The sequence below is a fragment of the Epinephelus moara genome, chromosome 3 (genome assembly GCF_006386435.1).
Source record: "Epinephelus moara isolate mb chromosome 3, YSFRI_EMoa_1.0, whole genome shotgun sequence".
In the NCBI taxonomy this organism is placed as follows: Eukaryota; Metazoa; Chordata; class Actinopteri; order Perciformes; family Serranidae; genus Epinephelus; species Epinephelus moara.
This window is the reverse complement of record NC_065508.1, coordinates 10424536-10441845: the sequence shown is the minus strand read 5'-3', so window position 1 is coordinate 10441845 and position 17310 is coordinate 10424536. Positions and strand designations below refer to the sequence as shown.

At 42.2% G+C, this 17310-nt stretch overlaps 1 protein-coding gene across 2 annotated transcripts; it reads left to right on the top strand.

Annotated features, from left to right (window-relative positions):
• The first annotated feature begins 422 nt into the window (after positions 1-422).
• LOC126387762 (RING finger protein 145-like) lies at positions 423-16800 on the top strand. Of its 2 annotated transcripts, XM_050040412.1 has the most exons (13): positions 423-595; positions 3249-3453; positions 4400-4651; positions 7746-7854; positions 8149-8240; positions 9050-9285; positions 9460-9635; positions 9795-9935; positions 10038-10220; positions 10498-10645; positions 10918-11040; positions 11639-11872; positions 12442-16800. In XM_050040412.1, the coding sequence occupies exons 3-13, from the start codon at positions 4468-4470 to the stop codon at positions 13120-13122; spliced, it is 2307 nt and encodes a 768-aa protein (XP_049896369.1). In that variant the 5' UTR covers positions 423-595; positions 3249-3453; positions 4400-4467; the 3' UTR covers positions 13123-16800. The 2 variants fall into 2 exon arrangements, with proteins under 2 accessions (XP_049896369.1, XP_049896368.1); XM_050040411.1 differs by lacking the exon at positions 3249-3453.
• The last annotated feature ends 510 nt before the right edge of the window (positions 16801-17310 follow it).

The following is a 17310-nucleotide window of genomic DNA, read 5'->3' as shown; positions in this document are numbered from 1 at the left end:
TGACAATATCAATTTCTAGTACCTTAGTGTTTATTGTTAGATCCCAGTTAGTTATTACTACTCCTCATGCGGTCTATATTAAATATGCAGTATAATGAATATATATTCACTCTTACATTATATACAGTCAATAAAAGCAGTTATAATATAATAAAAACAGGGGAAATGTGCACTAAGCATAACTACACACTGGTTGGTGACTGACCTCAGCCCATCCCAATTTACCTGATCCCATTCATAATTCACAGAAACGAAGAAAGCCAAATATCCTGGCCTAGTATGGAAAATAATACAACATAAAAGCAAAAGTACATTCCACAGAGCCCCGCTAGCTTTACTTTCAACTGTCGGTAACAAGTAAGCGGCCAGCAGATTTACTGGGACAGACTATATTGCGCATGCCCAGTACATCCTCCTCGCTACTTCAGGGTAATGGCTGCTAGGTGAGATGAGCGGATCGGCCGCATCCTTTGAGTGTGAGGCGCTTCCATCGAGAGGACCGTTAACTCGGGCGGTGCCGAGTTAAAATGGTCGATATCCGACCCGAAAAGCATCCCGAAACCGTTGTACATATTGCGAACATCGTCCTTCTATTGTAAGTTCCCTTTTTTTCTTACTAGTCTTGGCTGGGCGCCATAGCTAGCTCAGGATCTACCAGTGTGCTTGCTAGCTAAGCTAACGTTACAGTTGGACTTAGTGGCTAAGGGGGGCTGTTTGTACTAATCTTCAAACGGTTTAACGCTGTCTGCATTTACGTGAATGTGTATGGACGCTGGTGTCTAAAGTGGCAGGCCCGAGCTAACGAGTCGGGTATGTTTTTTATTTCCGCTGTGTTGGAGTGAGCTTGGTTGTTGACAGTAGCTAACTGACAGCGATGCTAGCTGACTACGTTAGCTTGAATTGTTGGCTCTGTGCCTGCTGCCTGCTCGATGCAGCTCACCATTGCTACTCAGCACGTACACAGTTACAGCTATTTTACCAGCCTGACACAAAACACATGGAGAAAGTGAACCCGTAATTTGGTTTGTGGGACACATTTTATACTTTATCACACAAAGCAGCCTAGTTAGCAAAGTGTTGCAGTCTTTGCGGCGTAGCTAAGAGATTTTTTTCTTCCGTCGAGACAGAGGGGTTACTAGAGTTCATGGCGTACCACAATCGATGCAGCACTCACTCATCCATAACGTCTGTAGTGCTGATGTTTCAGTTAACGGGGCAGTGGTAAAAATACACCCCTTTAGACCCAAAACAACCACACCGGGCCCGGTAACGTTAGCTATTAATGGATTACGACAGATAAAAATACAGTGGTAGACGGTCGCGTTATATAAGCTCGGATTCTGCGAAGTGATCTCTCTCTGGCCAGTGATAGTCGTGGTGAATTCAGTTATGTAAGTTATCAGGGTCCTGTCCCGGGATGCAGGAATATTAATGGATGGAAACTCTGCTGTTGGCAAGTTTGAAGTAGCCCGGGGTATCATGAAACGATTGGAAAATTGTCTTGTTAGGGCCACATCAGAAGCATGAGGTGGAATGATTTCCTCAGATTTTCCTTTGTGGTTATTGTGAGTTTACAGCAAGCTCCAGTGCTGCTGGGCGAGAGGCTGGTTAGCAATGATTGATTCATTGGAGGTCCTTAAGTCTACAGAAAGAGGTTACAGCTGGTTAATGAATGATAGTTTCAACAGAGAAGCTACATCAGGACCTTAACATAACATGACAGAAACAATAACTTAGATTGCCTTAGACTAACTGTTGATCAATAGAGAGGTTGTTAATCACTTAAAGGGTTGAGTTTGATTGTGGCACAGTGATTCTATTATGTGTGTTTGCTTTACATGAAGTTTGAATCCCTTTTATTAATAAGGTACGCTGATGCATGAGATGAAACTCTTTTGATTTAGTGGTCTTTTGTTTTGATAGGGAATTTTGTGTTGCAGTAGCAACTGTAATATAATCTAGTAGGGGAAAGAAAGTTGAATAGAAATGCAATTTTTGTATGTAAACACAATAACTAAACTATCATGGAATTATGTTAATGCTCTGCTGACTCAAATACAGTGCAGTAGATTACAAAAGTGGGAAGTAACATCATGTATTTCTTCACATATAGCTGGTTAATTTTCATTTATAAATGTGGAACATGTGGTTTACTGTATGTATTGGCACATGGATGTAACCAAACATGGGTCGAAGTAAGTATTTGCTCTTTGTGTACATGCATGTATGAACAGTGTTGTGGTTCTGTAATGTTATATAGATAGATAGGTACATGATACAGATAGTGCATAAAAAAAGTCAAACGCATAAAAAAGTATGTCCTTTTTAAACACGGGCATACAAGTGGGAAAACTGCAGTAAGATTTGCAAAATGAATGTAATTATAAGTTGAAAAGATAAATTGCACTGTGCTCGAAATTAAGGAAAATGTAATTAAAGTCCAATTAGCGAGTGCAATAAGAACCTCAGCAGCCTCCCGGTACGTCCATACTGCGGCAAGGTACAGTGAGATGACAGAAATGTTTCCATACCATTTAGTACATACTGAGGTATGCACCCCCTCATTATCTCTCATTGTGTTAGGCCTTTGCAGCAGGGTAATGTTGCAAATCAATGCCCAGGACACTTTTATGGCAATATTGGATTTACAGGATTTTTGCATCAATATGATGAAGTACGTCAGCATGGAGTTTTATTTTCGATACTTGATTCAAAGACATCTCCATCTGATTAATAAATAAATGTTTCCTCCATTAAATCTTTTCATATTGTGATATACAATCTCACGTACTCCAGCCCACATTGCCTCCCACTAGACAGTGTTGTTAAAAGAAAATAAATATAAATGTATGCTGTAAATATAAACAGAACAGTGTGTGAAAAACTGAGGAAGCATACTGCATATGTGAATAAGCAAATTTGCAAGTGTGCTGAATTTATCAAGTCTGACGCTCAGTTGCACCTGCAGAGAACCACCTGAAAGTGTTCCCACATAGTTTATTCTCACAGTTGCTTTTGCAGTACTCATGTTAAGCTCTGTGCAGTTGGTGAGTGTGTGGAAGTAAACAGAAAGGCCTGGATCCCTGTGTATGTATTTAAGTATGGGCTGATTATTGACTGATTGATTTGTGGCACTTCCTGCTGACAAACCTTTGTGTACTGTACTGTATATAATACTTTCAGAACTGCAAAAAGATTGTGGTATTCCTGTGGAATCTCGGCAGTAACACTATACTATGCTGCTGTAGGATTTTGTTTTCTACATTCCTGAGTGAGCAGCAGAGAGGAACACATGTAGATGAGGGGAGGAAGACAGTCAACAAACAAACTGAGTTGTATTTGGCAGTGAGGTAGTGTCTGGTTTTATTGACTGTCCTACCTCACTGATCCACCCTGTACAAACACAAAAACACTGGGGAAGCAACAAGGCAACACTTTGTGAATGTTTTGCAGGTAATTAACGCAACACAGCACGCTTAAAATCATAATTTTGGTTTCAGCACCGACTCATAAGTCAAAGTGAAAGGTTTTATCTTTATATCTGACGTGGGTGGATTGGTTTCAGGGTTTAAGTGAGAAAATGCCGAGTGTTCCTTAGTCATGTGCAGTTTTAATCACGCTACCTGCAGGGTGTGACTTTCACCATTACATCACTTTTTGAAACATATTTGTGAATGCCATTAACAGTGTATCCGTACTTGTGTTTCTTCTTATACTAGTGTTTGCCTAGTAGTGCGCTTGCAATTATTATATGGATGTCTGTTCATTACATTATTTATTAGGCTGTTTTTTTTAGTGTTCTTTTGATAATATAAGTGGTGGGATATTTGTTTTAAAGCCTCCCAATGCTAGTAAAACAGCCTGTATAGTTTTGCTTTCTCATATTATGCAAACATTTATCCATGACTTCATTCAGTTTGTAAACTGTCTCTCAAATAAGTATCATTTGTATAACTCGTAGTGTTGTCAGTGATATTCTGCAGGTAGGAATACAAAGAAAAATATCAATAGACCTGTTAAATGTTATGCATACTAATTGTTATAAGGGTGTGAATGTAACACTACCCACCTGCCAGATGCAGGAACACGTTGGCTATTGCTGTTAAGTTTATCTGTAATGCCAGCCACAGTAAAATGTTACAGGGTCACAGAATAGTTAGCGGTTGGTGTGTTTAACATGTACTTCAAAGCTGTTTTTTTTTAAAGTTATATCCCTCCTGGTACCTTCTGCACTTCCTTAAACTTTCTCTCTGTACCTCCTTGTGACCTCTCTCCACTCCCATTCCCGGTTCTCCTCCTTTATTGCTGGTTGGCTTTCATCTTTTTCCTAATTTCTTGCTCCCATCCTCTGTATCTGCTGTTAAACTTCTTTTTGTGCATTGTCCCTCTTTTTTTGCAGTGCATCCACTTTTAACATCCCGTCTTAGTGGTCAGTTCTGCCTGCCGTTCAGAGTTTAAGCTGAGGCCATGGCAGTGAAGGACCGTGTCGAGGCGGTGCTCAATGTGGGTCTGCGTGTTCCCAGCATCATGCTGCTGGATGTCTTGTACCGCTGGGATGTCAGCTCCTTCTTCCAGAAGATCCAGCGCTCCAGCCTCTCCAACAACCCCCTGTTCCAGTACAAATACCTGGCACTCTACCTGCACTACGTAGGTCAGTGTTTCACACACATACACACACGCACAGCCTGCTCCAGTACAAATACATTCCCTCTGTATTAACACTTCTTAGGGGATTAGTGTAAAACAAACACATTACACAAATGCTTTGCGCTGTCTGCAATATATAGCGTTTCACACATTTGATAACGTAACGTGTATAAAGAGCTGTAGCCGTGGGGCTGTCAGTATTATCAGTTAAGTTATCATGGCCTGTAGTAGGTGAATTGTATGGACTATTTGACTGGGCTAACAGCTTAAGTGGCTCCTGTTCCACAGGCGTTAACAGTAGGTCAAGACCTAACAGTCACGATGTTAACCTGGTTGGATTGCATGGTTTCTTTTATTTTTTCCCTTTAGCAAAGTCGCCTCTCTGTACCCAACTCTGTCAGTTTCAGATTGCACACACATGGTGGTAGGCAGTAAGCCACAAGGCTCTGCTTTGTAGTGATTTCAGGACTGTCAGGAGGGATTGTTTGGCATGACCACAAGTGGAGTGTGACCAAAATTATCTGATTTATCCGTCGGTAACATGAAAAAGATGGATGCCGCCTGAAACCAGTTCTCCTCCTCCAGCTGTGCGGTTCTTGCCCTAGCAGTGGCATTCTGGCAGTGTGAGTCAGCTGTGCCAGTCAGAATTAGTGTGATACCAGTGTCAAGTGTGTAGGTAGCTCAGTCAAACACAAGCAAAAGATTTCGTTGGAGCACAAAAACAGAAAAAATAAAAGAGAAAGAGGCTTTCTGAGAGTGCCAACCTTCATCAACACTTAACTGTTATCCAATTTTGGATTGTTTGGTTGGCCAGCTCCCCATCCACTTAAGTTTATTTTCACCTGCCAGTGAAAAGCCTCACAAGAAGAGAACAATGCGAGTGGGAGTTGACACCATTTCCTCCAGATACCTAGTAATACGAATTGCTAGTGCAGTGACAAAGACAATCACTGGCTTCCCACCAACCTACACCAGCCAGCAGATGCACCACTGTCTGGAGTTGAATGGTGGGGATCTGAACAGTGTCCATTAGAGCTGTCCCAAATGATTATTTTTCTAGTGATTAATCTAGCGATTATTTTTTCGAGTAATCGACTAATCTAACGATTCATTTTTCGATCAGTTTAACGATTATTTTTTTGATTGTTGATTATTTTTCCATTGTTTGTTTAATGAGGCAATTTAAACAATATGAATACCAAAACATTTCTTTACATTACCATTTATTGAAACATCAGTGTTTCCCCTACCATTATATTAGGGGGCCCCCCCCCAATGGCACCCCCCGTCCCCCCTTGAAGGTCAAGTCAGTTTTATTTAATTAAATTTTCTATGTAGCGCCAGATACCTTGTCTTTTTATTAAACAAACTAAATTGCCTTATGTTATTTATCTTATGTCATTTCTGTCTCTACATGGTCGCACGTTTACAATTCTCCTCTGCTCTCTGTAACATGCACAGTGGAGTTTGGCCCCGATGCACGCACAAACACGCACAAATACACACAAACACGGTTTGTGAGAGAGCGGTTCAGGCTGCATTTTCCTGACTGAACCCGACCTGAGTGAGACAGTTATAACTGAGCCCGGCCCGAACCCGCAGCACAGCCGGCACTGTGCACACAGTAAATGGAGCGGAGCCTGTGTTGCATTCAGGCGTTGTCACGTAAATAACAAATTCCAGCACTTGAATAGGCCATAGCACAATAGTACAGCACTGCAGCTGCTTCTGCACGGCGCCATTTTTTTTGTTTGAACCGACACGTCGACGCAAATAATTTGTGTCGACATATTTGCATAGTCTATGACGTCGACGCGTCGCCCCAGCCCTAGTGTCCGTAATAGTGGGGCTCGTGTTCAGGTGAACTGTAAGTTAAACTGTGATTTCCAAAATAATCAAGACTTAAGCTATACCTCTGGGTCGTACAGTTCAACTTAAATGCATTAGTTGTGTAACAGCGGAAATCCCATTTTTGGTTCACCACCAGAATTCCGTCTTGGGTCAAAGTCCATTCATGCACCAAATTTGACAGAAATCCATAACAAACTGACAAATTCTGCTGAGACAGTCAAAACAGACAAGCTGGCATAAACCTCACCAGTTAAAGCAGTGAAATGATGAACACATTCCCCAAGTGCACTGAAAAGTGTTGTTAAAAACACTCTTTGTAGTTGTGTCCCTGGATTGAACTTGAACTGGATGGTTGCCAGCTTTGTGATGAGTAACTTCCACTTACGTGTTGATTCGTGAATATGTTTACAGGTGTATTGTTAGTTTTTTAAGCTACTGTTAATCATGTGATCAAAGTTATGACACGGTCTTTTAACAGATGTTAAAAGTTTTTTCCCCTTAAAATAATTACTCAAACCAATTAATCAGTTATCAAATTAGTTGGAGATTAATTTAATATTGGCAACTAATCAACCACAGACCCAACCAGGAAGACATAAAACAAGGTCTCTGCGTTACAGGGAGTCAGTCAGGTGTATTTTCAGTAACACAGGAGCACTGAGAGACAGTAACAGTGATGTGAGGGTGATGTTGACTCAGCAAAGTCTGACGGTCAGACTGTGCTTGTCTGTTTTCTTTTAGCTAGGTCAAATCACAGTGTTGAGTTTTCTGTGTGTGTTTTTATATGTCCATGTGTGTGTGTGCCGTCAGACTTGGCTGCAGTTGGTTAATGAGCCAATAGGCTTGGTATGTGCTGATGAGCGCTGTGGGTGGACAGACAGAATGAAAGGGGGAGAGAGAGAGGCAGTAAAACCAAAGTAACTGTTGCTATGCACTGAGGAGGCTTTTTTGGGGGGCAGGGTTTTAGGAAGTAGACTGTTGTGCGATAAGCCTATTGGCAGCAGTGACGGTTTGATTGACTGTCAAAAATAGCTCCCTGCAATTACATAAGAAACTTCTGTCTCGCAAACACACACATAAATTAAATACTATGTATCGCTTTTGTGTTTAGATAAGCAGCATGGCCCACAAACAGGAAGCAACAGAGATGCTTAATCTGTTGTCAGTTTTTACTCCAGTACTTTATGCTGTTTTTCTTGATTGTCTCTCATTGGTTTTGTTTGTCTGTGTGTGTGACTTCATCGCAGGTTACATCCTGAGCTTGGTGCTCCTGACTCTGCCTCGTCAGCACCTGGTTAAACTCTATCTGTATGTCCTTACGGCCCTGCTGCTGTTTGCTGGTCACCAAGTCTCAAGGTACACACGCACAAACACAGACTTAGATTCACTAGTAGACATGATATGACACAGCTGTCCTGACTTCTGTCACTGTGGTGAATGCCTTGAATGATAGAGAATGTTTGTGTATTATGTTCTGTATGTTTTTTCAGGGCATTTACCCACAAAATATATTCATAGCTAGTGTTAGGTTTCCTTGTGCTAGTTGAGATGGATGGCTAGAAATCTTTGTCTTGAGCTATAGGTCAGTGGTTTACAATAAGTCACAATAGAATTCCCTCTAAACTGAGCATTTTGGCCTTTCTTTGTTAGGGATTATGTCCGCAGCGAACTGGAGTCTGGCCATGAAGGACCTGTCTACCTTGAACCTCTCTCCATGAACAGATTCACCACTGCACTCATAGGTATAATATTACACATGAATGCACAAAGACACACGTGTACAATATACATTATGAGGCATGGTTGCAAACATAGCCAGCTTGATGTTGTTCAGAAGCTCCTTTCCGAGCTCACAGGAGACTATTCCTCCTTTTCACTTTGATCACTCTTTCCCTTTCCTTCGTGATTGCCCGTGCATCTGGAAAATCGAGAAAAGTATTAAAAAAGAAAAACATAGATCTTCTGTCACTTGTAGTGCTGCAGTACACTGAGAAACTAATTTTAAACCCAAGTCTCTGTGACAGCAAAAATCCATCCTCCGTAAGGAAGGCTCTCAACTCTGGAGTTGCAGCTCTGTAACTTGTCTGTGCCTCAGTCTTTCTGTATGGAGGCTTTGGAAAAAAATCATAGTCAGTTGAGTTTTTATAGGATATTACTAATAACTGCTTGACTGTATTAAAAAGCATCTCTTTAAGGTCACATCACCTAGCTGCTCTTGGCATAACTCGTACTGATCACCAGCTTCTACTCGTCATACTGTGAAAGCTGATCCATGCTGAAATGGAAAATGTTACGAGTTGCTCTGTTCCTGGGTCCATAGGACCTGGTTTCATCTTACTGAGTGGGTATGGAGGTTCCTGTGCTATAAATAGAGCATACAGGGTGCTGATTTCACTGCACAGTGAAAGCCTGAGAAAGCAAAAATAATATTAAAAGTTACAGTGACAAATACTGCCGCAGAGAGAGGGGGGAGATTAAAGCTGCTAAATATGAAAGTGGAAGTGTGTTGGCGCATCTTCTTACAGGTTCATGTTCTTTCATCTTCTTACAGGTCAGCTTGTGGTGTGTACGCTATGTTCCTGTGTGATGCAGACCAAGAGGATTTGGCTCTTCTCTGCTCACCTCCTCCCTCTGGTGGCCAGACTGTGTCTGGTCCCACTGGAGACCATCGTCTTCATCAATAAGTTCTCCATGATCTTCACAGGCCTCGAGGTCATTTACTTCCTGGCTTCTAACTTGTTGGTACCATACAACCTGGCCAAAACTGCCTACAGGGAGCTGGCTCAGGTAATAAACTAGTTACGTGGCCTAATGTTGCAGTGTTTTTTATTACAAGATTTCAGCTGGAGTGGTCCTGAGAGATTTCGTCACATGTAATATTAATGTTATTCTGTCTTTGTGCCAATTACCTCCATCTCTCCTCTCCTCTTCTCTGTACCTCTCTCTTCCTCCGTCCCCCAGGTGGTGGAAGTGTACGGGCTGCTAGCTTTGGGTATGTCTCTGTGGAACCAGCTGGTCCTCCCAGTTCTCTTCATGTGTTTCTGGCTACTGCTGTTCGCATTGCAGATCTACTCCTACTTCAGCACCAGAGACCAGCCTACCTCAAGGGAGAGGCTTCTTTTCCTTTTTCTTACCAGGTAGGATCACAGCACTGGTCAGACTGTGTGGGGCATCATAGATTGTACATCACAGAGTCTTTAGAACGTGTTTTGTATATTAGCAGGTTATTGTAGAGTTACTTGGAATACTTACTACTACTATACTTACTTAATTCTCTCTCCTCCCTCTGTTCTCAGTATTGCAGAATGTTGCAGTACCCCGTACTCCCTGCTGGGTCTGGTTTTCACTGTATCCTTCATTGCTTTGGGAGTTCTCACACTCTGCAAGTTCTACCTGCAAGGTTACAGAGCCTTTATGAATGACAACACCATGCACAGGTCAGTCAGCACGAATGTCTGTATGTGTGTGTTTATGGGTTCGTATAGGGTGTGTGTTGATATGTGGTTACACTTTTAATCACTTTGCATGTTTGTTTCCAGGGGGATGACAGAAGGCATCACCCTGCTGATCCTCGCTGTCCAGACCGGCCTCATCGAGCTTCAGGTCATCCACCGAGCCTTCCTCCTCTCCATCATCCTCTTCATCGTTGTTGCTTCCATCCTGCAGTCCATGCTGGAGATAGCTGACCCCATAGTCCTGGCCCTGGGAGCATCCAGAGACAAGTAAAATAAATTTACCATGCAACTTTTTAATATATATTTTAGTTAAGTTCTTATTTGAATTTAGTAGTCTAATCCTCAGTCTTATAAAAATGGAGTCACACATGTCTACCAAAAATGGATTTCTGCTGAGAAAAATGCCAAGTGCCAACTCTGTGTGTTTTGGCATTTTGGCAACACAGTTAAAGGTCAAAGCTGAATGTTTGAAAGCAAAATGCTGCCCATGTTAGTACAGCTGAGGCTGATCGGCCTTCTTCTCCCTCCTCTATCTGTCCTTCAGGAGTTTGTGGAAGCACTTCAGAGCTGTGTCTCTGTGTCTTTTCCTGCTGATCTTTCCAGCCTACATGGCCTATATGATCTGTCAGTTCTTCCATATGGACTTCTGGCTACTCATCATCATCTCCTCCTCCATCCTCACGTCACTGCAGGTAACACACAAGTAGAGAGACACACACAGAGCACACACATTCTGTAAAAAGTGCACACCACCTCTTGGACTTTCTTAATTTGAATGTCTTGGAACATTAAATCGCGACAGATGTAACTGCACCTAATTTGTCTCAATTAATAGAGACAGCTCGTAATAGAAATCCTGTCTCCAAAACTCTTGTGTTTTATCCACTGCGCCTGAGGATCCTGAAACATCCATACTTTGTGATTAATTATTAAATGCTGAGACACTCTCCTCCGTCACCTCCAGGTCCTTGGCACTCTGCTGATCTACGTTCTCTTCATGGTGGAGGAGTTTCGAAAGGCTCCAGTGGAGAACATGGATGAAGTTATCTACTGTGTCAACGGGACCTACAGATTGCTGGAGTTCCTGGTGAGTGTCACACATGCACACACACTGTGTACAGTAACATGAGGGACATACAATACTGCATGTATGGCATTAAAGTATAGGCCTTTTTCTGAATTAAGCATTTTCTGATTAAGATGTGGGATATGCTGGTGTTATTTAGGGTTTTTTTTTTTTATATGTATACAGCGCATTTGGCATATATGTCTCAGTTAGGGTTCAGTTAGGTAGCAATGTTAGTGACACACAGCCTGTTGCCTGTTTACAGTCACCTCTGTGCATTGTCATTGGAGATGTTGTACACAAACCAACTCGCCAACAGTTTGCAAGGCTGGTGTAGAGCTGTATGCCCAAAGAAAAGCCCACATTTCTGGCCGGAAGTAGAAACACACCTACTTTTAAGCATTATAAAAGTCTTGGATATCAACAAGTTTTTGGATACACGCAAATATGTCAACACTGACTGTTTCAAGAACATGGTTGAAGAAATGAAAGCAGGAGGCTGTGTTCGTATGGTAAAACAAGTTTGCCACCAGTGAGAAAACTTTCAGAATAAGGGTAAAAACAGGACTTTTTTGTGCATGTAAACACACTCACTGTTGCTGTTTTCCTCCCCTGGCAGGTTGCAGTGTGCGTGGTGTGCTACGGCGTGTCAGAGACAGTATTTGGGGAGTGGAGTGTGATGGGCAGCACCATCATCTTGGTCCATTCGTACTATAATGTCTGGCTCCGAGCCCAGCTGGGCTGGCAGAGCTTCCTGCTCAGGAGAGATGCTGTAAACAAGATCAAAAGCCTCCCCACGGCCAGCAACACACAGCTGGAGCAGTATAACGACATCTGTGCTATCTGCTACCAGGTACGAGCTGGTTTTTCCTGTGTGTGTGAGTCTAAGGAGAGTACATGGCCAAGAGTAATTTCAGGCTTCAAGTTAAAACTCGACTAATGTAAAATCTGATTTGATACATGTGAAAGGAAAACTTCATCGACCAAAGGACTGTTTGTATATCAGTAACTCACCGTGTGTTACACCGAAAGTGAAGCTTATCTGTGCTCTCTTTAAAAAACCGGACACCATTGGGAAAAAAATCCAAAACAAAACAAAACAGTGAATTTGCCTCACTGAACATGGAAGCTTCTGGTCTACCACTGCCTTAATCTGTAGCTTATTTGTTGTTTTATGTGTCCTTAATGAATCTAAACGAAACCCCAGAGCGACACCATAAAACAAACTAACTAAGTAATTTATTGGGGCAGTGGTAAACCAGCAGCCCATATATTCAGAGGGCTGAGTAATTGATATACAAGTGGTCATTTGGGGAGTAAAGTATTGCTTTAACACTGAGCAAAGTGGTTTTGAGACAAATCAAATGTCAAAGGAAACATAACAACACTGAGCGTGTTTGTTTCTGTGCTCGCTCCCTCCAGGACATGAACAGTGCTGTGATCACTCCATGCAGTCATTTCTTCCACGCTGGCTGTCTGAAGAAATGGCTTTATGTCCAGGAGACATGCCCCCTCTGTCACTCGCAACTCAAGAGCCAATCGCCAACCACCACTGCCCCCAACCAAGACGCCCCTGCAGCCAATCAGAACCCTGCAGGGCAGGAAGAAGCCGCATCCAATGAGAAGCAGGAAGATGACACTCCTCCAGACGATGGGAAGAAGGAGGAAACGGGAAAGCAGGAGGGAGATAATGGACCTGCCGTGTCAGCTGGAGAAACCTCCTCCTCGTCCTCTGATGTGCCCTCGACTCCTCATCACTTGGCCAAGACTCCAGCAGCCTCATCATCTTTTTCTTCGTCGTCTTCTTCCCCGCTTGTGACTGAATCTCAGAGCCAGTCACTCACAGATCATCCCTCTTCGTCTTCCTTCTCTTCCTCTAACACATCGGACACGCACCCCTCTCCTTTATCTCTCTCCCACCCTTCCTCCTCGTCACAGCCAATGGTCCAGGCAGAGGTGACCCCTGCTGAACCTGAGCCCGCCCCTAAGGAAAACCCTGGCTTCCTACTGGACAGCCCGACGGCATCCACTGGTCCATCATCACAGTTTGACCAGCCCACTTCCCATTCTGAGGAACAGTCGCCTCTTCCTTGCATCCTCTGAGCCCCATCATAACACACACGTCATACGTGCATGCACACATGAACACACAATCTAAATACTCCATCTGCCAATATCCTGCATATATTCTACTTGTCCAGCGGTTGGCTATCCCATCATGTCTGAAATTTAGCTCTTAACCTCTCCATATCCACTTTGAGAGGAAAAAATCCAAAACAATCTCTAAGCAGATATTCATCACTCAGTTGTTTGGAACAGTTCATCTCAAAATGTTTCCACGTTGAGTTGAACTTTCACGCCAGCAATGATTTCATTTTCCATTCAGCACCAAAAGGGGAAAGCAGTAATCTCATCTCAAAAATTATGAGTGGTTCTATGTCATGTTGACAAAATGTGAAATCCTGAATGAAACTGAAGTACCGCATCACTCTAAGCTTGTTACATCGATATCAGAGCTGTGATGACATTTCTAAAATCATGCTTATGTCCGTCTCATTTCATGTGATGGTTGCTCCCATCATGCCTTTGTTTGTGCAGCTTCACTCTCCCAGCTGTACATCCCATAGTATTTAGGTTCTCTCTATCGTCCTGTATGTGCCATGATCTAATGAGGAATGGGGCGGAGGTTTATGGTTGCATTTTAGACGGCGACAAAGACGTAACGTTTCATATAGTCTACAGATTTCTCCATCGGTTTTGATAACGATTTTCACTGTTGGATGACAGTAGTTATGTGTATTGATGAGCATTAACAGAGACTGAATGTTGTTTCTTGAGGCCATCACGTGACCTGAAGCCTGGTGCTAAGCAGAGGATACATGGTGTGGTCTATTTAAGTGTTACAGTGTGAACAAATCAAAGGGTTCACATGAAAGATCTTATTCATTTCACGTGTCAAGCTTTCTCTGTTGAAGTGCTTCAATATTTGAATCAAATTTGTTTGGCTGGTCCCAGCAAAAACAATTCTACTCCTCATCGCCAAACTTTTGTATTACTGTTAAAGAGATGTTATTTTTAAGATAATTTTTACATTACTGCTTTATCGGACGGCCCGCAGACAGATTGAAAACTCGGGAGAGGCAGACAGAGGAGGGAGATATGCAACAGAGGCCACAGTTTGTGTTTGAACCTTCAGCGTCGTGAGAATGTGGAGTGTAAATTAGCCCGCAGTGCCGGCAAGGAGCCCAAACTTTGTTTTCGTTGGCTTCACTTCATTTGTGGTACTCATCCGCACTCATCTTCCCGAGCTCAGCTGACTTTACGAAAACATTCAGCCAGTCACATTTAACTCATCCATCCCGAGTTTTGCTATCGAGCCAGCGACTTTTGAGACTCTTCCATAGCAGGAGCCAGTCACCTCGCTCCATCCAGCTCCTTTATAAACCAATCACATCAAAGCACCCTGTGTTTTCTAAGACCATCATTATCCTCCTGCTGCTCAGTCACTTCACTCCATGAAATGTTACTACCAGCAAATTGAGCCGTTTGATGGGAAAGATTTTTTTTTCCACACACGCTAGCACACACTCACTCTCAGTCTCAGTCTGCTCATGTGCTTTGGCAAATTTTGTCCGACTGGGAGAAGCGTGCGTGTTGAAGATTGTGAGTGTTTATAGCAAGACTAAAACTTGAGAATGCGGAGTTCTGATGCACGCTTATATGTAGAGCTTGCACGCTGCCACTGTTACCATAGCATTTATTTGTTTGTCTCCAATGTGCTCTAACCTTGCTACCATTTTTTTTTTCTGCCATTTTTCTTTTTCGGGGAGGGGCAGGGGGGGGTGGGGGGGTTGCATTTGCACTAATGTCATTTATACTAGCAAAGCTCCAAAGCTGTTCTGTGGCTGTGAGCAACCAAATACCCTCTGATGTGTTTGTGTACGAGGAAACAGCCCAATCTGTTTGTGTGTAATGTATATAAATGTTGCTCTGTATGGCATCTATATTAAACCAGAGGAGTGTTGATATATAAATAAGATCAGGGCTCGGTTTCGCCCCAGCTTCCCAGTGCTTCGATTGTTCTTTGTTACTTTACATGCCCGTGAACAAAGGCAAAGATTTAGCTGAGAAGCTTTCAGGGGAAACCAAGCTGTCTGATCTGTGAGACCAGCCAGTGTTACTGCTTCTCCAGTCTGTATGACGCGTCCTCAAGCTGGTGTGATCACTCTGGTGCCCTCTAACTGTTAGGAGTGGGATCAGCATGGCGCAGACGGAGCGGAGATGCACTAGTTAACCTTCAACAGTATTACTTACTACCACTATTACTAAAGGTCTTATTACTATGAATGACTTAAATGTTGACATTGGAAAGCGTTGGCCACGGGGCTGAGAATGAATACATAATCCATGTAGGATCAAACCGGGCCAACGCTTGTTTAACTGTGTTCTTTTCTTTTTGTTTTTTTTAAGAGATGAAATGTAGAGTTTGATGTATTTTGCACATGTTCCTCTGAAAGGTGAACATAAGGACTTTCTGTATTCTCGAGCAACTCATTCTCATTTTATTATCAGCTCCATTCCTTCAGACTGATGAAATGGTTACAAAGATTTTACACAGCCTCATACACACGAGTTTTTCTTTCTTTTTCTTACTGTGGAGCATTTGAGCTGTGTCAAGCAGAGAGATCACCTGCACGATACAGCGTCACACGCTACACAAGATGAGACCTGTCATTGGCAACTGTATGTGAATTTGCATTGGAGTATTAAGTGATAAAGAGAAGCCTGTCAGCTGTTGATTGCAGATGTTTCTGCTCAGTTTATACTCCATGTTGGAGACATTGCAGTTCTTGCGTTCACTCTTCAGGCTATGAACTGTGACATCATCTTATTTCAATATTTCATATCTGACTGGACAACCTATTTATCTGTAGAAAGCTTATGGACGTTACATATTTTAAAACTAGGCTTTTCAATATTTAAATGAATTATTTGCATTCCAGTGCATCTCTGAGATTTCAGCTGTGGAATTGACTTCATGTAAAATGCATCAGTGACTGTTAAGGCAAGTTGTCTCTAAGCTATTGTGCCAGACAAATTCTTAAACCCGTCACTGCAACATTAATGTTCACCTAAAGGCTGTAAAGATTGAAAACTGTACATTTGCAATCAATCCATGTCGGTTAACACAAATATATTATCGCTCTTCGTTGGCTTACTGGTGAAATAACACAAAAACAAGCCAATGTGACCTAAATATTCCAGTATTTAATGTGCATTAATGTAAAATTGCTGTCATAGAATTCAATGGTGTAACCAGGAGGAACACGAATACCTGTTGAAGTCAGTCTCCCACCTGGAATCTAGATGTTTCTGAGGCTCAATTAATCACAATACTTTGCAAAATCATTCTAACACTTAAAATGTAAGCAAATATTTAAATGGAATCTCTAGCTGCCACAGCGCTCTCTGACCACATTTCTCTCCTGAATGCCCCTTTAATGAGCATTAGGAGAAGACCAGCTCTGCTGTCCCGTACTGTTGCCTCTGACTGACAGATGTTAGTCGATCATGTTCCTGACAGAGTTTTGTCTCATTCTTCTTTTTCTGTCTGACAAGTTTTTCCACACTCACATTTAGGACCTGCTCTGTAAAACCTGACTCTGAATGCCAGTTGTGTTCTGTTAACTTCACGGTTGGTTTTGGACTTTCTGCCTGGCATTGCCTTGGTTATTTTACAAAAATTGAATGTCAGAAATAAAATGAACCATCCACTCTGGACTCAGTCATCATTTTATTTTGATTTACTGTGTATAAGTAGTAGGCTATTTTGACTATTATTAGCCTACTGTTATTGTAAGTCATAGGAGTAGCAGGCCTGGTGAATTTAGACTTGTAAGTTAATACAGTAAAAGATGACATAGCTCATCAAATATAGCTTGTACTATTGATTTTTAGAAACTAGAAGCATTAGAATAATGTTTAGCAGCATTTCTACACCATATTAATATAAAATATAACTTAGTGAGACATAGTTTCATCATGGTTTTATTCAGAATATTATATTATTTTTTTTTATTGTTATAGGTTTGACCTGGTGGTGCATGAGTACGCCTGTAGTTGGACGGCTCGGACACATGGTGGAGCTGTTGCGTCGTTTTTAGACTGAGTGGGAAGTGATCCAGGAGCCAAACCGCCGCTGGTGACACACACACACACACGCACACACACACCGAGAACTATTTCTGTCACAGTACTGTAGGGACTCAGTGTGCACAACAGTGAGTTTAT

Coding starts and splice junctions, on each gene's coding strand:
- LOC126387762 (XM_050040411.1), top strand. CDS start 4,468: ATGGCAGTGAAGGACCGTGTCGAGGCGGTGCTCAATGTGGGTCTGCGT. Junction 4,652..7,745: donor ACTCTACCTGCACTACGTAG/GTCAGTGTTTCA, acceptor ACTTCATCGCAG/GTTACATCCTGAGCTTGGTG. Junction 9,636..9,794: donor CTTTTCCTTTTTCTTACCAG/GTAGGATCACAG, acceptor CTCTGTTCTCAG/TATTGCAGAATGTTGCAGTA.